The 24,226-nt window shown below is 47.2% G+C and overlaps 13 protein-coding genes across 13 annotated transcripts; 7 read left to right on the top strand and 6 right to left on the bottom strand.

Annotated features, from left to right (window-relative positions):
- Positions 1–19: 19 nt before the first annotated feature.
- FOMMEDRAFT_134279 (glycoside hydrolase family 71 protein) lies at positions 20–2,455 on the top strand (the record flags this gene model as incomplete). Its single annotated transcript, XM_007266812.1, has 8 exons — positions 20–95; positions 485–728; positions 790–1,060; positions 1,118–1,325; positions 1,390–1,439; positions 1,496–1,828; positions 1,890–2,151; positions 2,442–2,455. 8 exons carry the CDS (start codon positions 20–22, stop codon positions 2,453–2,455), a joined length of 1,458 nt encoding a protein of 485 aa, XP_007266874.1.
- A 1,536-nt stretch (positions 2,456–3,991) lies between these two features.
- FOMMEDRAFT_20320 (uncharacterized protein) lies at positions 3,992–4,591 on the bottom strand. The gene is made up of 2 exons (XM_007266811.1): positions 4,112–4,591; positions 3,992–4,053 (listed from the first exon to the last, which is right to left on the bottom strand). The coding sequence occupies exon 1, from the start codon at positions 4,422–4,424 to the stop codon at positions 4,269–4,271; it is 156 nt and encodes a 51-aa protein (XP_007266873.1). The 5' UTR covers positions 4,425–4,591; the 3' UTR covers positions 3,992–4,053; positions 4,112–4,268.
- Positions 4,592–5,007: 416 nt separating this feature from the next.
- Positions 5,008–5,969, top strand: FOMMEDRAFT_69036 (SET domain-containing protein; the record flags this gene model as incomplete). Its single annotated transcript, XM_007266810.1, has 6 exons — positions 5,008–5,070; positions 5,136–5,197; positions 5,262–5,324; positions 5,382–5,682; positions 5,739–5,853; positions 5,911–5,969. Coding segments are annotated over 6 exons (663 nt in total), but the record flags the coding sequence as incomplete, so codon positions are not given.
- A 120-nt stretch (positions 5,970–6,089) lies between these two features.
- FOMMEDRAFT_140883 (uncharacterized protein) lies at positions 6,090–8,571 on the top strand. The gene is made up of 2 exons (XM_007266809.1): positions 6,090–6,874; positions 6,941–8,571. Exons 1-2 carry the CDS (start codon positions 6,294–6,296, stop codon positions 8,484–8,486), a joined length of 2,127 nt encoding a protein of 708 aa, XP_007266871.1. The 5' UTR covers positions 6,090–6,293; the 3' UTR covers positions 8,487–8,571.
- Positions 8,572–8,889: 318 nt separating this feature from the next.
- Positions 8,890–9,671, bottom strand: FOMMEDRAFT_20319 (uncharacterized protein). Its single transcript, XM_007266808.1, has one exon. The coding sequence runs from the start codon at positions 9,647–9,649 to the stop codon at positions 9,374–9,376; it is 276 nt and encodes a 91-aa protein (XP_007266870.1). The 5' UTR covers positions 9,650–9,671; the 3' UTR covers positions 8,890–9,373.
- Positions 9,672–9,930: 259 nt separating this feature from the next.
- FOMMEDRAFT_20316 (uncharacterized protein) lies at positions 9,931–12,190 on the top strand. Its single transcript, XM_007266807.1, has 7 exons — positions 9,931–10,334; positions 10,393–10,689; positions 10,748–10,800; positions 10,864–11,372; positions 11,428–11,810; positions 11,869–11,973; positions 12,035–12,190. Exons 5-7 carry the CDS (start codon positions 11,755–11,757, stop codon positions 12,066–12,068), a joined length of 195 nt encoding a protein of 64 aa, XP_007266869.1. The 5' UTR covers positions 9,931–10,334; positions 10,393–10,689; positions 10,748–10,800; positions 10,864–11,372; positions 11,428–11,754; the 3' UTR covers positions 12,069–12,190.
- A 536-nt stretch (positions 12,191–12,726) lies between these two features.
- On the bottom strand, positions 12,727–13,249 carry FOMMEDRAFT_156530 (uncharacterized protein; the record flags this gene model as incomplete). The annotated part of the gene is made up of 3 exons (XM_007266806.1): positions 12,727–12,929; positions 12,992–13,056; positions 13,125–13,249. The coding sequence occupies 3 exons, from the start codon at positions 13,247–13,249 to the stop codon at positions 12,727–12,729; spliced, it is 393 nt and encodes a 130-aa protein (XP_007266868.1).
- Positions 13,250–14,990: 1,741 nt separating this feature from the next.
- Positions 14,991–15,421, top strand: FOMMEDRAFT_134275 (uncharacterized protein; the record flags this gene model as incomplete). Its single annotated transcript, XM_007266805.1, has 2 exons — positions 14,991–15,024; positions 15,135–15,421. 2 exons carry the CDS (start codon positions 14,991–14,993, stop codon positions 15,419–15,421), a joined length of 321 nt encoding a protein of 106 aa, XP_007266867.1.
- Positions 15,422–16,489: 1,068 nt separating this feature from the next.
- On the bottom strand, positions 16,490–17,089 carry FOMMEDRAFT_156528 (uncharacterized protein; the record flags this gene model as incomplete). The annotated part of the gene is made up of 1 exon (XM_007266804.1): positions 16,490–17,089. The coding sequence occupies one exon, from the start codon at positions 17,087–17,089 to the stop codon at positions 16,490–16,492; it is 600 nt and encodes a 199-aa protein (XP_007266866.1).
- A 251-nt stretch (positions 17,090–17,340) lies between these two features.
- FOMMEDRAFT_146826 (NAD-binding protein) lies at positions 17,341–18,874 on the bottom strand. The gene is made up of 9 exons (XM_007266803.1): positions 18,690–18,874; positions 18,604–18,635; positions 18,353–18,543; positions 18,083–18,263; positions 17,990–18,025; positions 17,910–17,928; positions 17,666–17,850; positions 17,578–17,610; positions 17,341–17,528 (listed from the first exon to the last, which is right to left on the bottom strand). Exons 1-9 carry the CDS (start codon positions 18,845–18,847, stop codon positions 17,440–17,442), a joined length of 924 nt encoding a protein of 307 aa, XP_007266865.1. The 5' UTR covers positions 18,848–18,874; the 3' UTR covers positions 17,341–17,439.
- Positions 18,875–19,217: 343 nt separating this feature from the next.
- FOMMEDRAFT_20313 (chaperonin-containing T-complex zeta subunit Cct6) lies at positions 19,218–21,332 on the top strand. Its single transcript, XM_007266802.1, has 7 exons — positions 19,218–19,292; positions 19,359–19,410; positions 19,473–19,753; positions 19,821–20,179; positions 20,239–20,499; positions 20,557–21,111; positions 21,172–21,332. The coding sequence occupies exons 1-7, from the start codon at positions 19,227–19,229 to the stop codon at positions 21,254–21,256; spliced, it is 1,659 nt and encodes a 552-aa protein (XP_007266864.1). The 5' UTR covers positions 19,218–19,226; the 3' UTR covers positions 21,257–21,332.
- Positions 21,333–21,498: 166 nt separating this feature from the next.
- Positions 21,499–23,039, bottom strand: FOMMEDRAFT_134272 (FKBP-like protein; the record flags this gene model as incomplete). The annotated part of the gene is made up of 8 exons (XM_007266801.1): positions 21,499–21,527; positions 21,588–21,710; positions 21,763–21,799; positions 21,859–22,315; positions 22,383–22,530; positions 22,566–22,615; positions 22,670–22,740; positions 22,791–23,039. 8 exons carry the CDS (start codon positions 23,037–23,039, stop codon positions 21,499–21,501), a joined length of 1,164 nt encoding a protein of 387 aa, XP_007266863.1.
- Positions 23,040–23,224: 185 nt separating this feature from the next.
- On the top strand, positions 23,225–24,210 carry FOMMEDRAFT_108293 (arp2/3 complex). The gene is made up of 6 exons (XM_007266800.1): positions 23,225–23,232; positions 23,298–23,378; positions 23,436–23,473; positions 23,531–23,738; positions 23,830–24,000; positions 24,056–24,210. Exons 1-6 carry the CDS (start codon positions 23,230–23,232, stop codon positions 24,065–24,067), a joined length of 513 nt encoding a protein of 170 aa, XP_007266862.1. The 5' UTR covers positions 23,225–23,229; the 3' UTR covers positions 24,068–24,210.
- Positions 24,211–24,226: the final 16 nt, after the last annotated feature.

The following is a 24,226-nucleotide window of genomic DNA, read 5'->3' as shown; positions in this document are numbered from 1 at the left end:
TCATTGCATCACTGTATAAATGTGCTCCTTGGTCATGATCAACAGCGTTGAGGGTCCTGCCTTGGAAGAAGCAAAACTTGAAGTCAAAACAAAATGTCAAAATCGTTGAAACATATCGATTAGGTAAGGTCCGAGTGACTCAGCATAAATCAATCGGGAAAGGATGACTATATTTAGGTCTTCTGTCCTTTGCTCAGTCCAGTTCCATATTAGCATGGGCAAAGTATTATGTTGTCTCTCTTTTCGTCCTACCCACTCGCTGTGCCTCGCAGACGGTTCTCCTTAGCCTCCACAATTTTGCAGAGCTCGCGACTCCAGCGCTGATGAACTAGACTGTTTTATACTCGACGCCTCTACTTTCCTTGTCATTAACGTTCCTTACTTCCGTCACATTCGTACGCGATGAAGCTGGTTAGGGACCTCATATCTCCTGTCTGGCTACTTGCCCTAGTGCTTGCGATCCTTTCTACTCTTGTTTCTGCAGCGCCTCCTGAGAAGCGTGACTCCAACCAGAAATATGTTTTTGCACACCATATGGTTGGAAACACGGCCCCTTACACGGTTGAAGATTGGAAGCAGGATATTCAATTGGCAAATGCAAGTGGGATCGATGCATTCGCTTTGAATATTGGTTCCGACTCGTGGCAGTCAGATCAAGTCAAGAACGCCTATACAGCAGCACAGCAGCTAGGCTCGAACTTCAAGATGTTCCTTTCTCTTGATATGTCGTATGTGATTTCCAATATTTCCATCTTAATATGGCATTAGCTTAGGATACTACATCTCCAGCATCCTTCCCTGTGTTTCTCCGGAGAATGCTACAGCTTTACGCAAGACCGCAACGGCATACGCAGATCATCCAGCGCAATTCAAATACAATAACAAGGCTTTTGTGTCTACGTTCTCTGGCGAACAGTGCACATTTGGCCAAGGAAATGCTGCACAAGGGTGGTCTTCTCAGTTTAAATCGCAGCTAAGCAACATATTCTTCGTTCCAAACCTCAATATCGATCCTACGACTCTTGGGAGTTACTCAAATGCTATTGATGGCGAGTTCAATGTATGTTATCCTACGCACTGATTCTGGTAGACGACTTGACCATAACACCTATTTCAGTGGAACTCTGCGTGGCCCATAGCCGCTAATAACGTCACATTCAAAGCTGCAGTGCAGAAGGCGGGAGCGGCGCAGGACAACGTGGTTAACACACAGTACTCACAATTAATAACTCAAATTAGTGATGTTAACCACGGCTACTCGAGCTCCCTGGACACGGATCAGCAGTACATCGGTGCACTGAAGGATAAGCTATATTTGGCTGGGGGTACGCTCATAGCAAACGATTATCTACCTTGAAATGAGACAAACTAACAATTTCCATGACTCAGCATCTCCGTGGTTCTTCACGCACTATTCTCCGTCAAGTTACAACAAGAACGTAAGCCATGTTCCATAAATACGACTTCTGCACGTTCATTGACTTTTATTGTCCAGTGGGTGTATCTATCCGACTTACTCTATCCAACTCGTTGGCAAGCTATTATCTCTGCGCGGAACAAGTTCCCTATGGTTGAGATAATCACTTGGAACGACTACGGGGAGTCGTCGTACATCGGGCCAATTAAAGGCGCGCAACCAAATAGTCAAGCATGGGTCAATGGATTTGACCATAGCGCTTTCCTTGATATGACAAAGTACTTTATCACTGCATACAAGACTGGGAAGTACCCGACCGTTCAAGAAGATAAGATCTACTTATGGGCGAGACCACATAAGAAAGACGCTACTTCCTCAGACCCTGTAGGCAAACCGCGAGACTTTGACATCGTACGTTTGGCTACCTGGCATGTGTTTCCCTGCGTGATATTGATTCATGATTTATCTATAGATGGAAGATGCGCTCTTTGCAGTTGTTCTTGCTAAAGAACAATCAAGCGTCACGCTCTCGACAAAGTCAATCACCAAGACTGTTCAAGTCAAAGCCGGTCTTTCCGAATTATCACTTCCCTTGAAACCTGGTGATACCATGAGTGCATCCTTGAGTAGAAACAATCAAGTCGTCGCGCAAGTTAAGCCGAGTAATTTCACATTCCAAGATAACGCGAATATCTATAACTTTAACGCGTTTACTGCTATGTCGGGTGGCACTGGTAATAACACTAACGCCAATACTACACAGCAATCGCAATAATCTCGAGGATATTCCGATACCTTTTCTTCCTGTTCACTGAACATTCGCTGTTGACTTTGGTATAATAGCCAATCCTGTACTTCATATTATAATCGTTAGTTCGCTTTTAAATTTTATATATTAAAGTAAAATGTAAATATTTGTTTGTCCCGTTACCATGATATACAAGAAAGTTGACACAATGAACAAGTCAGCCGTGCTCTATGGGTAAGTTATTATGGAAAGGTAAAGTGCGCATTGTGGTTTCAGCAACTACCGCATAGATTGTTTGAGAATAAAGTATTCTGCATCATTCTAAACCTCTATGTAAGTCACGACGCACTATCCAGGGTAGACATGTAAATGTTGAGTATTATTCAAGGTCGTGCATGTAAGTAAACTGTCATCCGGTCTTTATTAGGCTCTAGAATACCTTGGTGTCGAATATTTGGTAGCTAAAGCATAATTAATCACAACTATTTTTATATGCTATAACTACGTGAACAGAAGCACCAGCAAACCTAGGTAACGCAATACATTGCACCAGAACAGAGTCATCGAGAGTTATAAAGACCATATGATACGATCAAGGTACAAAAGGTATACGAAATCGTACCATGACGTTGTGGACTTCAAAATGAACCGAATATACCACGTAATTCAAGACTAATTATATGCGAAGAAGCCCGCAGGACTTCGGCAGTTAGACTGGTTTCTGAGGAGCAACTCTCGTCATTTCTGGGAGGATGCCCTGTGTACCTGTCGCGAAAGTCTTCATGGAATATAAGTTCTATACATGCGAGAAGCAATGTTACCAATGCACCGACACTTGAAATAGCGAATAACTAATGCCAAGACATTGTTGAATTTTTCAGCCAAAGCGAATTGCGTGGTTTTTGCAGTCGTTGCCTCCGGCAAGATTATCTATAGGGGCAAAGAAATTCATTTCTTTGCAAATAATTTGGTGTCGGAAGTGAAATGCATCGAAGTCAAGCAAGGTTCAGAAGAATCGCTTCGCCGGAACGCGGGACGTTCATCGTCATGAAAATCAGTTAAAAAAATCAGTGTCGCTGCCACATTGGAATCGCCATACGACCGGTCGACCATGTAAGAAGTGGATCGACATAAAACTTTCAAGTAGAGTCGAGTGGCGAAGGGCAATCGACCATATGCTTCGCGAAGAAGATAATGAAGGAAGCGGGAAGTGCATCAACGGAAATGAAAATTTAAAGCTGATCCGGGAAAATGTCGTAATTAACTTGACCTGGTTCACTCACTGGGCGAATAAAGTACTGAAATGCTCGCCTTTAAATATATGACCCACTTTGATATTTTTAAAGTGCGGGGCATGCCGTCAAGCACAGATTCGATGGGGAATCCAATCTGCCAGGCCGTGCCCGGATCTGTGGCTGATCACTGATGAAACTTGCTGAAACACCGTCCGCTTGTAATCGTCATGATTGATCGGAGTAGATTCCTCCTTTAAAATAGCAGAGTGCTTTGCGCTCGTGTAAGATGTCAACTTTGCCTTTTTAATCGTGCTCGTCCTGTTCCAGAAGGTTTATGGCTGAACGCATAGCATAACGGTGATCACAAAACCGGAGTGTGACCGCCGGACGGCGTGTTCTTCTAATGCTAATGCAACGTGCCACTCCCGCCGGATATGTGGTGATCATTGAGTCTCGAATGTTTCAACCCGGCTTCTCCGGTGATAAGCTTTGCACGCTAAAATTCCTTGACAGTCGTTGAGAAAGAAGACGAAACCTTGACATCTTTGATGAGAGACACTCCCTGAGCCTTGGGAACGGCGCGTCATACCGACCAGTTCAACTTTATCTGCGTCCGCTGTGCACAAAGCTTCCTTCTGGTAACCTTGCCACGGGTGAGACTCAAAGCTTAAATTAACTCACATGGCGACTAGAGCTCCTGTTTCTCCATAGCAAGTTTCGGAGGAGTCGAGGTACATCAACCCCGGAGCCACCAAAGCTTCTCCCGGTCCCTTCTCGCTAGAAATTTGGGTAGTCCGGTTTGGCTTTCAAGTCCTTTTTTCGGCTTTCTATAACAAAAATTGAGGATAATGATTAAATTTGCATGCGTTTACCACACAGGGATGCTCGGGACGCCAGAGAGGAAGTACTCTAAGAGCGCCATCAATCTTCCAGGGCGACACATGAAACCAGCCGGAAGTGCTTCGTCTCCGCCTGGCAAACGCGCTTGAACACAAGGGCAAATGCCGCTGCCGGAGGTGATCATTAAGGCGACCAGGGCGGTGTTTGGTCAGACGCCACGGATTGGAGGCAGTACCTCACAAAAATTTCTTTTTTTGTACTTTTAAATTTCGCAGCGTCAGAAACAGGAGAGAAAGGCCCGTGGTGGTTGCTCTTGTTGGACGTGTGGTTCTAATAAAATCAGGTTAGGAAGGGGCCTTGGAAAAGTCGAGATGCGCTGTCCTTGTCTCAGGACGTTATAACGTGATAATACCGTAAAAGGCAATATTGAGTACGTCACAGCCATAGCTGCGTGGTTCTTTTTCGTGTGCTAAAGCGCGCGACCCCCGACTAGCTCATCATCGGTTCCCTCCTTTCTCCACTCACCAACTCGCGCGTCCCGTCGTCGTCGCCCTCCCGACGCGCTCGCCGCCCCTCTCTTCCCCACCATGGGTCGCAAACCGTCAAAGCAGTCTCCTGCCCCGAGCACCAGGATCTCTCGCGTCCCATGGGCATATACGAAATGCATGAACGCGACCGACCTCTCTCGCGACGACGACTATCTCAGCCATCTTTTCATAGAGAAAGTCAGCAGCGTTGGCGGTATCACCCCTCTCCTCGTACATAGAATGAATCCGGAGCGTAGACTGCCGAAAACGGACTCGCAGGCCGTCTTAAATATTATCCAGCGCGTAAGCCTGGTCCCGCCTGATCCTGCGCGGCCGCACTTATAAAGACGCGACATTCTCCCTTGCAGATAACTCATGCACGCCAGAATGAGCGACAGGTGATAAAACTGGGCATCAGCGAATTATTTGAGTGAGTTTCCGTGGCGTTTTTTTATGTCGCGTCTTGTCTCACCCAATCGATCTATCGTTTCAAGGATTCATTCCGTGCTATACTTCATCCAAGACTACAAGCAAAAGCAGATAAACGCGTTTGCCACGTGAGTTTCACTTTCCATGCAAGTCGTGAAAACCCCTTTATTTATTGCCCACGCCAGTCACGCGTCGCGTTATTTAGAACTGTACCTGCCGAATGGCTCGATAGAGATTGCTCAGACAACCCGCTACTCGCGCATTACCGGCAAGAATGAGCTTTGCATCCTCGCGACGCGTCCAATGCCAGCCGGGTTTTTAATATCCGAGCTTAAGGGGTCATTAGCGGAGCTCACGGATGATGAAGACAAAGAGCTGAAAAACCCCAGCGGAGGCATTGACGGTGGACGGCGTGATTTCAGTGTCATCCATTCGAAGCAGCTGAAGAAGAATCATTTGTTCCTGGGACCTGCTCGGTTTGTGAACGTGAGTGTCCGCCACAACAATTCATGCGGGATTAGTGGCGTTGACTCCTTACGCAGCATGACTGTGACAATAACTGCGAACTGTTCAGAGATGGTCGATACATAACTTTCCGCACAATCAAACCTATTGCTCTGGGACAGGAACTGACAGCACACTATGGAGAAGGGTATTGTCAGTGACGGAGTTTCTTTGCGCATTGATTTGCTTCACTAATGGCTTGTATTACAGTTGGGAAAAACAATCGTCATTGCCTCTGTGAGACATGTGAGCGGCGTGGAAAAGGTGGATACGCCCCTCAAGTCGATGACAATGCGGAATCCTCGACATTTGACAACGGCGGGTCGGATTCAGAGAATGACAGCGACTCAGACACGTCTTCTGCTGTGACAGCTGATTCAGGGAAAAAGGTAGAGGTGAATTTAAATGAACGTCGGACACGAAGAGGAGTTTATCGTGTCATTCAAGAAAGTGAAGGAAGTGACGAGGACGAAGAAGTGGAATCCGTCGACGATCTTCTTTATCCCCGCGAAAGTCTACCAGATGCCCCAGCGTCATCGCGACCCACGTCTCCCGAACTCGCGTCGTCTCGGGATGCTTCCCCAAACCCGTCTATGCTGTTGTCACGGAAGAGACGAGGACGACCTTCCAAAGACGACCCTGAGTCCGCCAGTGCATCGGTAACAGAGAAGACATCTTTCAAGTCAGTCATCACGACACGTGGACAGAAGGCCAGGGAGGCTTCGATGTCAAGCAGTCCTTCACAGGGTCGTTCCGCATCCGCCGTATCCGAGAATACCGGGACTTCAGGTTGTGCTTTCAACCTTCGTTCACGTCGATCTGAGTCAGCGGTGGCATCCTTGTCGATGACACAGGTGACAAAGCCCCGCGGCAGACCGCGGAAGTATCCCTTACCAGAGGGCTCAACGTCTTTCCAGGTCAAAGAGGAGACTCCGGTAGATACGAGTCTTTCAACTCGTGGCCGATCCTCGACTGCGTTGAAGGCAACAGCAATGGAAGCTGTAACCCCTGACAAAGAGGTGTTGAAGCAGAAGAAAGCTCCCTCTGTACCTTCTTGCATGACCTGCCTGAATCCCTTACCGGCTGAGGACATAGAAGATGTGTCCCCTGTGAAGGGAAAGGGTAAAGGCAAAAGCAAGGCAAAAGCTAAGGAAATAGAGAAGGATTGTCAAAGGTGTGTCATTAAATGTGCGGCTTCCAAATGCTGTAGTACTCATCAAGCCTCTGCATTTCCGCATAGATGCGCGCGTCATCTTGCAATTTGGGGCGCTCGGTGGCCTCATCGTATTCCGACATCAGCGTCCTACGTTGCACTGACCCGCGAGAATACTCCTTCTGATTGTGCAGACAGTGCTTCTCGTACATCTGTATCTGCTGTAGACATGAGACTTGCAGCAGCACGTTTCGCTCAACTCAGGCTCATTAAGGAACTGGAACAGGAGGTTCAAGTGCGGGCAGAGTCTATACCCTCGAAAGGATTGGTCGCCGGAATGAAACGAAAGAGGAAGGAAATGGCACCAGAGATTGACCCACGAACACGCGCAGTGAAACCATGTCCACCTGTCAAGACTGTTAATGTCCGAGGTGCGAAGGTCAAAGACGAGCATGCGGATGAAGTACCTCTACACGGTCCAATTAAGAAAAGAGCTATTGAACAGATCACCAAATCGACCATTAATGGTGCTCGTGCCTCTTCGGCGAGCCGTCAGCGCAACAATAGTCGACCTCCTACTACAGACGAAGCGGCAGCATGTTCTGAGGGTCATCGTATGGATGATGAATACGATGACCGTCGAGATAAGACATTTTGGCCAGCACTACCACCTCTTCCTCCCGTAGGCGAGGGCATAAAGCGAACAGGTTTATTGAACCTGCGCCCCAACCCAAACCTCGTATCACGTTGGCGCACCAGTCCTTTGCGCGCAGCACACTCGTCCGATAGTACTCCAACGCTCATTGATGATGATACAGATGAGACTGCCTCAGATGGACACCCACCCACCCCAGAAAATAACGGCGGCGCTACACCGGAAGTAGTCGACGAAGCAGAACGACAGGCGCGCCACCTATCTGTTGTGTGCGACCTTCCACCCCTTTCGGACGAGGATGAAGAAGTGGATGACGATGGTGATGTAGTCGAGAAGAAAAATTCGGTCTCGACACTCAAGGGCCTCGGTCTCATTTCACGACCGAATCCTTTGGTGTTGTCAAAGCGCATTTGGGCACCTCCAGCGCTCATTGCAGATCCTGACTGTGAAGAATTAACACACTCATCTTCTCCAGAGCAGATAAGACCGAAGAGGCGTCGTAAAATTCAAGAAATGGATGATCAACGTATGGTTGTTGACAGTGCCCCTTCGAGCCCCACTGACCGGACCTCTCTTTCCGACTTGTCCATCCGCGCCTTTGAATCGAGAGTGAAGAAGGGTATGTTTGATGACTTTGACGCATCTTCAGGAGAAGAGGATGTGATTCTTCCTGGGCCGTCCAATTCAAAACTTTATCTCTTGCATAATAAAGCATTCAGTACCCCCGATTCCACACGGACACCATTGCAAGCCTCGCCAGCTCCAGAGACTGAACGGACCGCCGTCGCGATACATCATACTCCGCCGAGCGTTACCCTCACTTCTTCTCCTTCGTTAGCGAAGATACTGAATCAACCCGTGCTCACCCTCGGTCCTCTACATTCCGACTTTCTACCACCTTCGCCGGTTCCGGTTCGCTCCCCGATGCTCGTTACTACCTCGTGGGATGCATGGGATGAATCAGACACTTCTGCTTGACTTTATCGAACGATCGACACGCAATTGTAATTTATTTACCAACCAATCACCATTTGTCCCTTTCCAGCCAATACACAGTGGTCTCTTACGCACAAAATGCTTGATCTCCAGTGTTATCCTCTTTGACAGTTCTTTCATATATATAGTTCATAACTTTATGGAATGTATATCTTCGCTTCGCATAGCCCTGGTATCACTGTTCAATGTTCTTCCCCCTTTTTCCCTGCTCTCGGCCCACCTTCTGGAATGATACAGACACTTGGCATGCAACTGTAGTTTAACTTCAATCTTGCGATGTAATACGAATGACACTTGTGCAATGCTCACTCGTTTGCTTCATTAATAAGAGTAAAGGTGTGATTATAGGAAGAAATGCGTAAAGAAGGATAATATTTTAGTGTGGGGACTATCAGGCACAGAGAGGAATAAACTGAGCAACTAAACGTTCTATGAACTCGACATATGCGTTGCATGAGCGATGGCAAAGGGCTGGGGGGGTTATGGGCAGACTGTCGCCTCGACTTACGAGGGAAAATGTCGTGGCCAAGGATTGACTATAGTACCTAAACGACAACGTGTATGTCAACACTGAAGAAGACAGTACATAAATCCCGAAATTGTAGGAAGGCCGAGAGCAAGCAGGAGAAGGCGGTTCCATTTCATCGATGCCGAGGGTATTGACGATGTCGTGATAATAAGGGAAAGGATAGAGAAAGGGGGAGTACACAATGTAATCTGTGGGCACTAGAAGCACTTTAACTTCACCCACCCTTGAATCACTTTACACGTTCAGTTGGCAATCGTATAGTGTCTGCACCAGCCGGCCCGCAGAAGCAGGATCTGAGCTCACCAATCGTTCGGTACAGCCCATGTCTGCAATGCGTATCTCACGTCAAGAATATAGCGAGCGTCTGGGTGAATACTCGCCCTTTTGATACAGGGTCAAAGTAGTAAATGGGCTCGTGGTCAGGGAAGTTGTTCGCGCCGTTCTGCAGCCGAGAGACCAAGGAGGCAAGAGAACATGAGAAGGTATAGATGCCGTGCACTTCTACTCGCTCCTTTGGGGCTGTCAGTTCTATCTGTTCATGGAGGGTGGAGACTTCCGGACACAACGAAGCTGCATGCAGGTCAATGACGCCCGCAAAAGAGCCTCCACAACACATGCGACGCAGTAGACTTTATCGATCAGCTAAAGTATCCAGCTCCATACTTAGCTCCGGCTTCGCTTGCGAATTGCGATGCACGAGGACAGGGAATCCACAACGTGACCCGTGGTCCGACAGTTATCATGATTGGTTGCTGGTCGGCCAGATGAGGTTAGAAGGGACTGGTTGGTTTGTGCGGCGGGGGAAATAGTCTATGATGCTGCTTCATGGCGGTTCTTGTGAAGCACCTGTCTTGTATTCGTATTCCGTAGATGAGAAGCGAGCTGGACAGTGGGGGGTAAGGAGACGACATTCATGATGAGCGAGCTAATGAAAGGCGCCGAATATGGAACGTTGCAGCGTGTTTGAGTCGTTTGGTTCGTGTGCTAAGCCACATTGATGTAACTCCGCTGAGTCCGCTGAGTCTGACCGACAACCTGCGTCTCACCACAACGACCGTATACTTACCTATATATTTACGGCATCCACCGCCATCCACGAAGCCGACGCCTAGGTGGCTCAAGATGCGCCGATTTACGGGACGCGGGAAGGGCTTTAGGCTTTACACTTTGCGTCCCATGAGCTGACAGCATGCCGTCATTGAAAGACTGGCAGTCAAGCGGCTCGTTATAACGTGAACGCCGCAATGAATAGCAGTACGCTTCTCAACAAGTCGTCGTCGAGTCATTATACTACGAGTGCCGTAAGTCTGCCGCTATTCCGAAATTGACGAGTTATTGCTAACTATGCAGATTTTTCAGCACGAAAAGTTTTCGGTCTGGCTCTAGTTCTCTCTAAGAGCTCAGAGCCTATGGTGTAGAACAGGGAGTGTGAAACGTACCGGACGTTGGAGAGAAGGAACGACCATTCGAGCTTCGAAGCCAAGAATTTTAGCGTCCGGAAAATTCATCGTAGACAAAATGCCCTGTCCCCCATGTCCTCCTAGGTCATTAAGTCTGCGAATCATCATTGATTCTCGCCCATCTGGCACAAGTTGATTTGTCGTTGGGGAAATGTACATGCGCACTGTAGACAGTACTGAGGATGTGGACGTTCAGGTGGGTCCTCCGCTTTCGCCAATTCTCGAAATAATTTATTTCATCGTTCTTGAAAAAGGCCATTTTGTATTGTCCATGTCATAAGAAGAGCACCATCTTCGAAATACACAAGTAAGAAATTTTCTATCTCAATGAAGGCCTCGTGGAAGTCTGACCTTGTGTTCCTTGTGATAGTTGCCCGGTATTGGGCTCTTCAGGAGTGGAATTTTCTGCAGTAGCCTTATTAACACGGCATTCGAGTCAAGTCAAAACCTGTCTTGGGTCTAAGCCATTCAGTGTTCTGCATAAGTATTAATAAATGTTCTTTCACTCTACAGCTCAACTGTATGCGACGTAGACAGCGGCACATCCCGTTGAATGGAAGCATGAACGCAGACAAGCACAGGAAAGCACCAATACGGACCGAGGGCCTTTTTTCCAAGTTGTCAGCGAGTCGAACACGCCCCACAATCAGGGATTCGCAGAGAAGTAACGGATGTACTGATATACTCTGGGTCTGTTTTCGGTTTGGCTCATCTTTGGCCCGCTGTTGCAAGTAGTATGTCTCCAAGTGCCTATACTATGAAATCCGCTGTCAGAATGTCCACAGGCAAGCTTTTACAGGTTTACGGAAGTCCACTCACAAAGAGAAATTGTGATTTTTTTGCGTATTCTACCGTTCAGTCGTTCTCCCTTGATATCTGGTATGCTTTCCACGCCTTTCCAGAGCGAATGACCACTGAAGGGAAGAGTTTATAGGCGAGACAAGCGTCTCCGAATGGCGCTGTCACTCGGCTTCTGACGCCAATAGCTCGCATTCGCCGCGGTATACGTCTTCTCTCTGGTCCGTTTTGAACGTACCCCGAAGTCAAAGTGCTCCCGTCCCGTCGTGCAACGTTGCACGTTATGCCACCTTCCGCTAACTGGAGTGTGAACGCGTGATCGCGCACAGTTCAGCTGTCGCTCTCTTCAGTGGACCCTTGTGTAGGGAATGGAACGCCATTTGTCTTCTTGTCGCACGATGAGAAGTGGTGGCGGTTGCAAGACATTGGAATGTGAAAACGGGAATGTTGGCGGACCGCCAAAATGACGGAGCCATCAGCTTCACGTAACGACTTCCTGAGCTATAGTAACGAATCAGGGTAATTTTCCTATCTCACAAGTATGCTTTTTCCTACTTAGATCTTTCGTACTTTCTAGCTATATTTCATGTCGTGCAGATACCACAAAGATTCGGAAAGCCTCTTTTAGCCTAGCACGGGCTGTCCTAATCAATGTTTTGCAGCTCGCGTGTCTCAGTGATCGGCAAGGAACTATTTGTTTGCATCCCGTTTTTCAACTGACTTCGTGTGTTTTTATGTAAAAGGGCTACTTTGCATCCTGCAAAGATATTCCATTGAATCGGGCGTTCGGTCTTTCAGAACAGACGAATCATGTGTCACTGCCCAATGGCTAACTATTACTTCTCTTTATTCAAGAGTTAGCATAGTAACTCATGACATATTTCATTTCACCGTATTGGCACGACGTATGCAATCCACCACAGGTGCATAAAATAAGTATAATTGAAATCCTTCAAGATCCTGCCGGTTGCAAGCAGTTATGCCATGAGTCTCGGTTGCAGTTCCGTATGTATGATTGGATCTCGGAAGACAATACAACTTTGTCCGAGACGCAGAGGCTATCAGACTCTCGTAATGGCTTCAATATCGTATAATGGGTCTGCTTTTTTCGAAGATATGAAATAAAATATCAGCTCCAATCGTGGTACTGGCTCTGCTGACTCTCGACAGCGCGCATGTACGCTAGCGAACTGAATGCATGTACCTTAAATAGAGCAACTTCACTGTTCCGCCCGCGGTAATCGTGAAGTTCCACAATGGGGCCTTCGCTGATCGATTGATAAATCGATACCAGTATGGTACTAGCTCAACGGAGATGAAGGATGATGAAAGTATTCGTCGTTACGCCCTTCCACCATTCCGCTCGACAGTTATGTCACTCTTGGACTGGCACTGCAACCACTATAGTCTGTATCCACTATGGTTCGTACAACGTTCAATCGATCATCGGAGTCTCTTTGGGCTGCTTTGTGCCAAGAGCATGATGGATGGTTCGCCGTGTAGCATTGCTATCCAATACCGGATTTTCATGTATGCGAGATAAAGGTTGTAGCAATGCTGCCTCACGGCGGTGGACTGCTTTCCCAACGACCTGGATGTGGAAGGAGCTTGGAAATTGTAACGTTAAAATGTTGTCTTCTATCGTTATTCATTACGTGTGAGGCCTGGTATATACGGAGAAAAGCTCACTCCGGGATTACGGCCATCCGTTCCAAAGAACTGCAACTTCAACGTCATAGGATCGGCGAACCAAAGCGTAATGGCCCTACAAGCCAAAACACGCTGCCTTTAGTAGTTGGAGCTGGACCTCAAAATAATAGCACCGTACCTTACACTACGATCTGAGTTGAATTGAAGGCTTCGAGCAGTGAAAGGAGGAGAACCACGTAATTAAGGGGATTTTCTCCGGTTTGACCTTTGTCACCTATTTCCGCGCTGGCGGGCCCGACAATCGGCATTCCAATACCAATATATAAGTAAAAAAAGCCAGGTCCGCAGTCCCACCCGTGCCTTTCCGAACAAAATGCGTCTTTCTCGGAAAGCAATATTCGAAAATAGTACTTAAAGGAAAGATAAGCCCAAACTAAACAATCAACATTACAACACCTGTTGCCTCGGAAGTCCATAGATTAAATTCAGCGCAAGGGTGTTTGAACGGGCGTAAACGGTACAGACAAATACCTGATCAGTTCTTGAGTTGAACAGAGCGGGTGTCGGCCTTTTACTCCTCGTGATACTTGCTCCACTACTGAGCAAAGAACCATAAAGACATGCATGGCATTAGTTAGATTCGGGTTCAAGTGCATCATCGGAAATCAATACCTTTTATGGATTCATACAGAAAGTGTGGAGCCTCGTATGCTACGTTCATGTGAAATGGGCTCTGCGCCTCATAGTGACTTCGAGAACAATCGGCACTTATGGCGCCCGCTCAGGCCCTCTCTACAGACTCGTTGAAATGCTGTCTGCGCGCTGAACTAGTACTTTAACCATGATTCATTCCAACACGGATTTTCCCGATAGACATCAGGCGGGGTACTGAAAACTTGCTTGTTAATGAAAATCGTTGCAAGGCACCCGAGGACTTCGCCCGGTGGTCCCATCATGATTGTCTGGCGCCGTGCCTACACGACATGCCTGCGTGTATCGGAATCAATGCTTAGACGAAGATCCCTGCTACTTTATAGCGATGTCCACGTTAGGAGACCTAATAAAACCGCTTCCCCTCATTTAATGAGGGGAGAGTTTCTTTACATGAGCTCGACATAAGGTCGGGTGATCATCCAGCTTCTTCACTTCACTTCGTCCACTACTAAATTGCTAGATAATTGGTCGTCAGCAGATGCAATCATGGTCTCGGATTTATTGTGGAAGAACAGATTCTCGCCTAGTCTATCTTCAGCGTCTGAGTCGAATCGAAGCCGAAGGACGTCGAAAGGGTGTTGCGCATGTCTGTGAAATTTGTAGCACTAAACTTTGCATCCGCACTCCAAACAGCCAGCTTCCGCACAACTTTCCGAACCAAGGAGATCCAGATCTAGGTGAGAGCAAGCCTTGTATCAAAGGGGTGCTGATTATATTTATCGTCTTGGCCTCGGCATCGAAAAAGGTATGAAGGGTTGGAACAATACCAAGTCTTGCATCTAGACCACGAAATGTCCAGGCCCAAATTCCATACGTGCCCCATTGTTGACGTTTTTCGATGACTGGCGGGGTTTATTCTATGAAGGATTTTATATGAGAGAAGTGAACAGTGTCAAGGCAGTGCAGAGTGAACGTAGTACAGTAGAGATGGGAGAGTTTGTCCAGTAAGATCGAGATTCGCATGGCGGAGTGGGTAACGTGCTTCCCGTTGGTTTCTATAAGTGTCTAAATCCTGGAGGGAAACAAAAATCAACAACAGATGTTTGTAATAGATGATGTACAGAAGGTTAAGATCAGTGGGATACTTCACCGCCGAGATCCGACAAGAGTACGGTCCAAAGTGTTGGCGCTCTCAGATCTTCGAAGCCGTGCTTGTCAGGCAAGCACCATATCCATGCGGCATATTCTTCACCACATTCAAAGATGCAGAGACGGACTGCTGGTATGGGACAGCACGATAGAATGTTGAGGGTGGTCGTGTGTAGGAGGCATGCTTCTTGAAATGAAACCTTTCTGTTGACCCAGCAAGAGGGTGCACCTTCCAATCGAGGAGCGATGGACCGCAACGATAAACATATAGTCACCGGACGTATTCGATTAAAGATTGGGACAATCAGGCCTTCCTTAAAGATCATTCTGATTGAACCAATATGAGAATGTAAGCAGGGTTATGCAGGGTGGGCAAAAAGGTATAAGAAGACGCGGGTGCTCACCAAAATTTCCTAACCATCGATGCACACCCCCTTCATCCTACTGCCGCCTACTCCAAAGCACTCCAAGTTGACCGACGTGCGTTGACACTCACGACCACCTGCGAACGCGCCCGGCTAGCTGGGCTTTCGGAGGCGGGGTGTACAACTTCTTCACCGCCGAACTGTTGGCCTCTTCCACCTGTTCCTTCGAGCTTACGTGACGCCATATTATTACTGAGTGAGCGTTGCTTTGCATCCAGAAGTAGCGGTTTACCACCCAGAGTATATGGTTGACGGGCAGGAACCGAAGTCCTTAGATTGCAGCTTGCATCCTTGGGAGTGTCTTGTTCCTAATAATCTTGTAGGGTGTTTATCCTAGTGGTGTTCCTCTTCCCTGACCAGCCCTGTGTATTGGCACGGGCTGCTTGATACTTAGCTGGTCTGTCATCTTTCCTACGTCCCGCCTGTGGGCCAAAAGCGCATCGTGATTGGCACGTTGTCATCTTGACTGTGTCCGACGGTCGCGTCTTTACCATGGGAGTGGACGTACGGAAAGACGACACGATTAGCGTAGAACGTCCTAGCATATAGTGTTTAAGCTTGTATGTAATGGACAATCGTCCATCATTAGAATCGTGCTTGATGTGGTGAGAAAATCCGCTAAAACGGAAAGAGCTCTTACCTTTCGCGACCCTTCATCAAAGTACAGACCCAGGTCCGCCCTAACGTGTCAAGAGACGCAAGATAAAGATAGCCAAGAAGTGAAGTGAATTAATGAGGAGCTTTTGAGCCTCACAATCTGCAGCAATTCAAAGCTTCCATAACCATAATAATATGGCAAACTCTCCAAGAAATTGGTGCACACATCACTCCATCTGCCCCTGCACATTACTTCACGTCAGTGTCATCATTAGCATCAGTGTCTTAAAGCTCACTACTCTCTCCTCGTTATCTCAGGGAATCCTATGCTGCCTGTTTCTCATACTGGTTGAGGTGGGGTCGGATTGATACAGAAGGATGGAGGGCGACTGCTTCACCCACCACAAGCTGTCGAGTCCGAGTCCCTTTGCTAGACCTCCGTTTATTACTGCTGTACCTCAAACTGTCAGATTGCAGTATCTGTGTTGGGGTTTGACACCTCTTTGACAACACTTGTCAACAGAATCCTCTCAGTTGCACAGTTCTACGGGTATTCAATGATTTGGCCATCTCCTTTGCAAAGTGGAACTCTGTTGACAACTACCATGTAATTGCTAGCTCCCGCGTTAACAAGGGTGAAGTATTGCAGGTGCAAGCAGTATATTCCCAACACCTCGTCAATACCTTTGGGCCAGAGGTACGCATAAAATGCTTCCGCGAACATTAGATTTGTTGCGCTTGTTGTACTGTATTTTTCTCAGGGTTCAGTTTATGATCGCCATCCAGATTCCAAATAAGGCGAGTCCCAGTCCAAGAAGAGGATAATCTGAGACAAGCAGGGTGGATGCTCCTAACCGGCCAACGTCGTCGAAAGCAGAGCTGTAACGAGCGCAGGAAGTCGACTAATGATGGGGAAGTAGAAAGTCTTGAATAGATCACGCCAATGCCATTCTGGCCTCTCCCTTTCCGTAATCGAGAGGGGTAACGTAACGCTGTTGCGTCTCGTGTTCCAAGCTCTACGTCCGACGCTTTGGCGGACGGCAGGTCGGCAGTTTGCATGAAGATGCCGGCATAGGCAGCTACTCGATTTGAATGGACGAACACGCAGTCGCGGTTCACTTTCGACTTCGTGAAGATCATTGCCACGCCTCCCCCTCTCTCGAAGTCCTCGTTCACTGCCTTCAACCCTGATAAGCTCTTCCTGAAGGGGGTCCTGCGGTTTGGGGCAAGTATATCTGCATTCTTACCTTGGACTTCCAGCCAGGAATGCCAGGAATGCCAGCAAAGCATCAGTTCGACGCGATTAGGGACACAGGACGACATACAAAGTATGGTGATTGAAGTGGTCGAAATGATGGTGGTTAAGGTGGAACATCTGTATGGGGGCTTCTTCTACTAGTATCTCATCGTACAGGTAAGATGGACTCGGATGACGGGGAGAGTCTCGTGGGTGTATCAGAAAAACCTCCATACTTCCACTGTTACAGACACGTCAAAGCGAACGCGCCTGGACGATTACTCAAGCAACGACGCAGTATATGACGAGGGACTTTCAGTGACACAAGAAACGTCATGCTAGACATCATATTTACATCGTGACATATGTCATTTGTCGTGCTAATAGGATAATCCTACGACTAAAAGTACCACTACTATGATCATATAAACCTGCTTCAGTGGAACTTGCCTGGCACCACTGGGATCGAACCAGACAGGCCCCCATCGACCGCTATATTCTGTGCATTCACATAGCTCGATTCATCTGCGTATGTATTCAGTAACTTATCCGCTCCCTGGGGAAGAAGATTTACCTGAAGCCAGGAAGAGGGTAGCTTGAGCAACCTCTGAGAACTTTCGTTTAGCCTCGCCTCTCTCGCATCAATAAAAATTCCACAGCACCTTCTGCAATTCCGTACCGTCCAAGAGGATTTAGCTGACCGATCTTCGCAGCCGTGCCACGTCGCCTGGCCAACTCGAAAGTGAAGTCCGTCATGCCGGTCTCAATCAGTCCTGGACAGATGGAGTTGACACGGATATTCCGCTTTGCGAGCTGATAAGCGGCCGTTTGTGCCATATTGTTTACACTATTGGATTCGTCATCTGAATTGACCATGAAATAACAAAGTGTTTGCCTTATACTCACGCAGCCTTGCTGGCGGAATCTGGCCAAGTACAAATAAATTCGACTTCCATCGTTGAGTATACTCTACATATTTAACTTACAGTCGATTGGGCCGGCACCTGACCTTATTCCTGCGACTTCAAACCAACATGTTTCAGGGTCCATAATTTAGTTGATGTTACAAGACGACTCACCCGATGCCGTTAAAATGATACTCCCTCCACTTTCGGATTTTCCGCAGGATAGATTTGGCTTTGCCATTGCAATTGAAGCATATTTTATAGCAAGAAACACGCTCAGGGCATTCACTCTCATAGTTCGCATAAACGTCTCTTCTGTCAGACTATCCAGGTGGTCGACAGAGACTATTCCAGCCTGTTATGGTTATGATCAGTACTCGGTTATAAAAGTTCGTGAGAAGGTCTCTCAGAGCAAAGTGGCCGAACCCTTGGAATTATACCTACATTTGCGAAAAACACATCGAGCCTTCCTTCTTCTTTGATAGCTCGATCACAGAGGTTGCTTATTGCTTCTTCGTTAGCTGCGTCAGCTTGTACAGTAGTAACTTGCACATCGGGATAGTCTTTTTGTATTGTTCGTTGGAGCTCAGGCAAGTTTTTGCCAGAGTAATCGAGGAGATACAAATGCTTTGCGCCTGCGTCCCTTTTCATCAGTCTGACGTATTATCAGTACTCCAAGGTATCATCACACATGCCTTCATGGGCAAAGAGCAGCGCAGAAGCGCGACTAAAAATTGACGGGGTTATGAGCACTGCGGGGCTAAACAAGTACAATTCTCACCCAATTCCCTTAAGCGAGTCCACACCAGTAATGATGCAAACTTTACCTTGAAGCCGACCCGAACGTGGGGTAGTCTTTAAATGTGATTTTATACTTTCTAAACGAGAAAGTGTCCTTTGGTAAGCATCATTAGCGGCTTCGGAGGTCGACTTCGACATTGTCAGAGTTGGACGTCTCCACGAGAAGTCGTTGGTCGTCTCGTGGATTCGGAGCGGAGACACACATGAAATCTAGCGACAAGAGCGTCGGAAACTTTGACCAAATATAGAAAGTCATCTCTACAACTTTCCATATGACTTTACAGATGAAGCATCATCAACATGATAAAAAGTATGGATTTGTTCTTGAACGATGCTTCAATACGTTTGGTTATGTATGATATTTAAATCTAGGCTACGAATTTGAGTTCAGGGAATACATCCTTGAATGGAAATTTCTGTAACATTCGATTACCAAAATAAGAAATATAGTTTTTTTGACGCGTCGTCCTGCACAGGCGCGCATTCAAGTCACCCAGACCTTCCTTCTCCTCTCACTATGTCAAGCAGTATAGAGCTAGTTAATCCCAAAGCAGAGAGCGTGCGGCGAGCAGCTGCTCTTCAGGTACGTTAAAGTGGGTGTCTTCGAGAGAACTTCTTGAACTCAGTTGTTGTGAAATTGCTATTGTAGGTGAACACCAATGGTGCAATGGGCCTCGCCAGCGTGGTGAAGGGCAATCTCGGTAAGAAAGTCATGGCCACTAAGATTTATTCATGATGACTTACCAGCGGAATCGTCGGTCAGGCCCTCGTGGTACACTAAAGATGTTAGTAGATGGCGCAGGGCAGATTAAAGTGACGAAAGACGGCAAAGTCCTACTGTCTGAGATGCAGATCCAAAATCCTACGGCTGCTATGATTGCACGTACGGCTGTTGCACAGGATGAGCAGGCTGGTGATGGGACAACATCAGTTGTCCTTCTCGTTGGCGAACTTCTGAAACAAGCCGAAAGGTACACTTCTGAGGGTGTACATCCAACAGTCATCGCGGAGGGATACGATTTAGCAAAGAAAGAGGCCTTGAGCGTACGCATCTGAAAATTTTTGCTATGCATGATAAGCTCCATGTTGAACCGCGTTTAATTATATGCAGTTCTTGGATAAATTCAAGCAATCATCCAAGATGGACCGTGCAACACTGATTGACGTCGTGAACACATCCCTTTCGACCAAACTTACTTCATCGCTTGCATCAAAGCTTGCAGCGGACGTCGTTGATGCCGTTCTATGCATTCGTCCTCCACCCCCTCCTCCTGGTTCTAAAGAGACATGGAGAGAACCTATAGATCTTCACATGGTTGAGATTATGAAAATGCAGCACCGAACTGCACAGGAGACTCAGCTTGTGCGTGGACTCGTGCTTGATCATGGTGCACGTCATCCAGATATGCCCAAGCGCCTTGAGAACGCATATATTCTGACACTAAATGTTAGCCTGGAGTATGAAAAGACGTATGTTCATTTCGATCTGTACCTTGTTAATTTCATACTGACATCATTGGTTCTTCCAGTGAGGTCAATTCCGGGTTCTTCTACTCTTCTGCGGAACAACGAGAAAAACTTGTAGAATCTGAGCGAAAATTTGTCGATGCGAAGCTTAAAAAGATCGTCGAGCTCAAAAACTTGGTCTGCGACCAGGCAGTAGACGCAAAGACCAAACCAAAGGGTTTCGTCGTCATTAACCAAAAAGGCATCGATCCACTCAGTCTAGATGTTCTTGTCAAGAACGGTATTTTTGCTCTTCGCCGAGCGAAGAGGCGTAATATGGAGAGGTACGATCATACATTTATGCTTTGAAAAAGGCTTGGGACTGAATCAATTGTTCGCAGACTGCAACTTGTGTGCGGTGGTGTCGCTCAGAACTCTGTCGACGATCTGACACCCGATGTTCTTGGGTGGGCAGGACTGGTATACGAGCACACGCTTGGCGAAGAGAAATATACCTTCGTTGAAGAAGTGAAGGATCCGAAGAGCGTGACATTGCTCATCAAAGGTCCGAATGCACACACGCTCACGCAAATCAATGATGCGTTGCGCGATGGATTACGTGCAGCGAAGAACGCGCTCGAAGACGGTTCGCTGATCTCTGGTGCGGGAGCATTCGAAGTTGCATGTTCCGCCCACCTTGCAGGCACCGTGAAGCGAACTGCGAAAGGTCGCGCGAAGATGGGTGTACAAGCGTACGCAGACGCTTTGCTTGTTATCCCGAAGACACTTGCGCAGAATGGTGGATTTGATGTCCAAGATGCTGTAGTTGCACTACAAGATGAGGCGGCGGAGGGACATGTAGTAGGACTCGATCTTCAATCCGGTGAACCGATTGACCCGACGGTTGTGGGTATTTGGGATAACTACCGTGTCAAACGGCAGATGCTCCATTCTTGGTATGTGACTACCCTTCTTTAAGATTATCATTACCCAGCATTACTAACTCGATTAAACAGTTCAGTGATTGCGGTCAACTTGCTTTCAACAGATGAGATTTTGCGGGCAGGAAGGAGTTCGTTGAAGCCTGATGGACAACAGTAGACTTTTCCCAGCATGTTATCAATCAAACCAATATCTCATGTAGTGATAAAACGATGTCATGCACTCATATTCATGGATATATCATTGAAGAGGGATAAAGAGACTACGACAAAAGGAAGTAGCATGCCGGAATACACATGAAGCCGAGAATCTGTGACAGAACTGGAAAATGGTCGAGATTCACGGCCTTTTGGGGGGGAAACGATGGGAAAGAATAGCGAATGACAGCAGGTAAGTCAAGTTCAACTCTTGATCTCAAGAAGCTTGCATTCTGAAAAAACGGCGCTCCGTGAGATGACTATCCAATCCTCATAATAGTATATTGTCTCACCGAATCTGAGTGTAGAGTTAGCAGGGATACCATCAATCTTGCGAGCGCCGTATCCCAGGTTTGGAGGTACAATGAGGAGACGCTCGCCTCCTGCTTGCATGCCGGCGATGCCTTCGTCCCAGCCTGGATTAAAACGTAAGGCGATAAATTTTCGTCATGAGTAGAATGAGCACACCTTTAATCACTTCCCCAGCACCGAGTTTAAAAGTGAACTTAATAAAGAGGAATATCAGTCAATCATCATTTAATGTCGACTAGAAACACGGCATACTGGCTTTCCCTGGGTATTTTGATCAAATACCTTGCCGTTTGTAAACTTGCCAATATAGCGCATGGAAATCATATCACCTTTCTTAGCCGCCTTCCCAGTGCCAGTCTTGGCATCCTTAACCTTCAGGCCATTCGGAAGTTCCTTAAGTTCACCCGGCTTCTTCGGCGCAGCCTTTTCTCCCTCTTTCTTCTCCTTTTTTTTCTCTTTCCCCTTTTTCTCTTCCGTCTTCTCCACCGGCTTCTTTTCTTCGGGTTTCTTCTCCGCAGATACCTCGCCATTAGGTACTGCCTCGCCACCCTCAGCCTTCAACTTCTTGTTCAACTTCTTCTGCTGCTTCTTGCTAAGTTTGGTCTCGCCGTCTATTGCTGACTCGGCGACATCGGGCTCGCGAGGACGTTTCTTTCCCGACACCACAGCTTTAGCTTCTTCTGCGTCATCTTTTATTTCCTCGAAGCGGCTAAAGATATAAAGAATTGCATTAAGTATTATTATACTACAGTGGTGTGAAGAGTTAGATTGCTTACTGAGAATCTTCTTCTTCACTATCCTCCTCTAACTCGTCAAGTTCAGAAGCGTCCATTTCAACATCTGAGCTGACGTCGCGAAGATCGTAGGTCTCTTCGTCGCTATAAAATTCGGACGATTCGTTAGCAGAGAAGCCCGTGAGTTGCGCTGCAGATAAGAATATTCTTTAGCCAGATGTAAACGAGATTGTTCAAGCCGCATACTAATGTAGTTTCCACTGAGGTAAATAGCACTGAAAATTGTGTTAGACAAGGGATGGTTACGCAAAAGGAGTCCCGAAGCTCACTTTTTCCCGACAATTTCGAAGTCTACTTCGTCATCTTCGTTAATAACGAGGTCAACAGAAGATTGCTCAATCTAAAAAGCCAATGAGAAAGAAGCGTTTTTTTAGTCAGTTACTAACGCACCTGTCCAGGAATCAACGAGCAGAGCACAACCGAAGTAGTCGAAGGAAGAGGCTCTTCATCTTGCTCTTCTTCGTCCTCGTCGGCAGCCTGAGGTATCATGTATGTGAGCTTGACGGATGAACGCGTTTTCTGGTCTTTGAGCTCAGCATCGAGTGCAGCACCCGTGATGCGGATATCTCCCTGAGGAACGACCTTGCTTATCTTTCCTGGCTCGACGCGAACGCTCCAAACAGCGAGTGCAACAGACATTTTGAGGACGCGATCGAGATATGGACAACCTGGGGTTGCGCGACCGACCACAAACGCCAGAAATTTCTTTTTCAACAGCTGCTTTTCAAACTCCGCCATCACGTGCTGAGGCGCAGTGATCGACGGCGCACCCCTCTTGCACGGTGCAACGGACTAACAGCATCCATATCTTAAATCATCGCAGTCGCGTATGGTGAGCTCACGATTATTGCAGTATCCTTGTTCGAAAAGAGAAGACTTTGCTGATTACTTTGGTAGTCGAACGTCCTTAGACCATATCTGGCCGCTGTGCGGTCAACGTTGACTGCGGCGCTCACTGTACAGGACTTCCCTTCGCAGGTGAGGACAATGGATAACATATCGCGTGCAATTGGAAGCTGACATGTTTGTTGTCAGGTTGTAGAGAGACATAATTTCCCCGAGGTGGAAGTCAGGTCTGTACACTTCGGTATCTTGTCCGTAGACTTCTGTGTGCTCACCCGTTGACGCAGGGCATCGAAGGAAGTGTTACTAAACCCTCTGACGATCTCGCGAAATGAGAATGAACGCGTCTACGTTGAACCTTCCATCAACTCTATTCGAGTTAGCATAAAGATAAAACAGGCCGACGAAATCGAGAGAATTCTGTGTCACAAATTTACACGCTTTACGATGCAACGGGCAGAGAGCTTCATAGTACTGCGGAGAAAACCCGTGCCCGTGAGTTCTTTTCCATTTGCTCACATTTAGCGTCCTGTACTATCTCGAGTCTCCTTTGAGTGCCCGTATGTGCTAACCTGCAAATATATAGGGATATGACATTTCGTTCTTAATCACCAACAACCATTCGGAGACGATGCTAAAGCATAAAATTGTCGACTTTATCATCCAATTCATGGAGGAGGTGGACAAGGAAATCAGTGAAATGAAGCTCAGTCTCAATGCACGTGCGCGAATTGTTGCCGAGTCGTACCTCTCTGCCGTACGTTATTTTCTCAGCATGCTTTTGGACGTCATGTCTTAATGAATGCTTGCAGTTCGAGTCATAACTGTTACAAGTTCTTTCTCTGCCAATCAGAGCCAACAGTCTGTGTAGATCATCATACTGTAGCATTGAAATAAAATCAGTCGACTCTGCTTCCCACCAGTTAGGTCAGATCTTCTGGGAGAATATATATCATTTGACATTGTTTGGCCCACCGTCCAGA

Source organism: Fomitiporia mediterranea, assembly GCF_000271605.1.
Source record: "Fomitiporia mediterranea MF3/22 unplaced genomic scaffold FOMMEscaffold_6, whole genome shotgun sequence".
In the NCBI taxonomy this organism is placed as follows: Eukaryota; Fungi; Basidiomycota; class Agaricomycetes; order Hymenochaetales; family Hymenochaetaceae; genus Fomitiporia; species Fomitiporia mediterranea.
This window is presented reverse-complemented; position numbering and strand designations above follow the sequence as displayed.

Coding starts and splice junctions, on each gene's coding strand:
- FOMMEDRAFT_20319 (XM_007266808.1), bottom strand. CDS start 9,649: ATGTGTTGTGGAGGCTCTTTTGCGGGCGTCATTGACCTGCATGCAGCT.
- FOMMEDRAFT_20320 (XM_007266811.1), bottom strand. CDS start 4,424: ATGATCACCTCCGGCAGCGGCATTTGCCCTTGTGTTCAAGCGCGTTTG.
- FOMMEDRAFT_146826 (XM_007266803.1), bottom strand. CDS start 18,847: ATGTCGAAGTCGACCTCCGAAGCCGCTAATGATGCTTACCAAAGGACA. Junction 18,544..18,603: donor GCTGCTCTTTGCCCATGAAG/GCATGTGTGATG, acceptor AAAGGGACGCAG/GCGCAAAGCATTTGTATCTC. Junction 17,611..17,665: donor ACGGTACGGAATTGCAGAAG/GTGCTGTGGAAT, acceptor GAAAGTTCTCAG/AGGTTGCTCAAGCTACCCTC.
- FOMMEDRAFT_108293 (XM_007266800.1), top strand. Junction 23,474..23,530: donor TTCCCCGAGGTGGAAGTCAG/GTCTGTACACTT, acceptor CCGTTGACGCAG/GGCATCGAAGGAAGTGTTAC. Junction 23,739..23,829: donor TGCGGAGAAAACCCGTGCCC/GTGAGTTCTTTT, acceptor GCAAATATATAG/GGATATGACATTTCGTTCTT.
- FOMMEDRAFT_140883 (XM_007266809.1), top strand. CDS start 6,294: ATGCTGTTGTCACGGAAGAGACGAGGACGACCTTCCAAAGACGACCCT. Junction 6,875..6,940: donor ATAGAGAAGGATTGTCAAAG/GTGTGTCATTAA, acceptor ATTTCCGCATAG/ATGCGCGCGTCATCTTGCAA.
- FOMMEDRAFT_20313 (XM_007266802.1), top strand. CDS start 19,227: ATGTCAAGCAGTATAGAGCTAGTTAATCCCAAAGCAGAGAGCGTGCGG. Junction 19,411..19,472: donor CGTGGTGAAGGGCAATCTCG/GTAAGAAAGTCA, acceptor ATCGTCGGTCAG/GCCCTCGTGGTACACTAAAG. Junction 21,112..21,171: donor CGGCAGATGCTCCATTCTTG/GTATGTGACTAC, acceptor TCGATTAAACAG/TTCAGTGATTGCGGTCAACT.
- FOMMEDRAFT_20316 (XM_007266807.1), top strand. CDS start 11,755: ATGACGGAGCCATCAGCTTCACGTAACGACTTCCTGAGCTATAGTAAC. Junction 11,811..11,868: donor AGCTATAGTAACGAATCAGG/GTAATTTTCCTA, acceptor CGTACTTTCTAG/CTATATTTCATGTCGTGCAG. Junction 11,974..12,034: donor CTCGCGTGTCTCAGTGATCG/GCAAGGAACTAT, acceptor TTTATGTAAAAG/GGCTACTTTGCATCCTGCAA.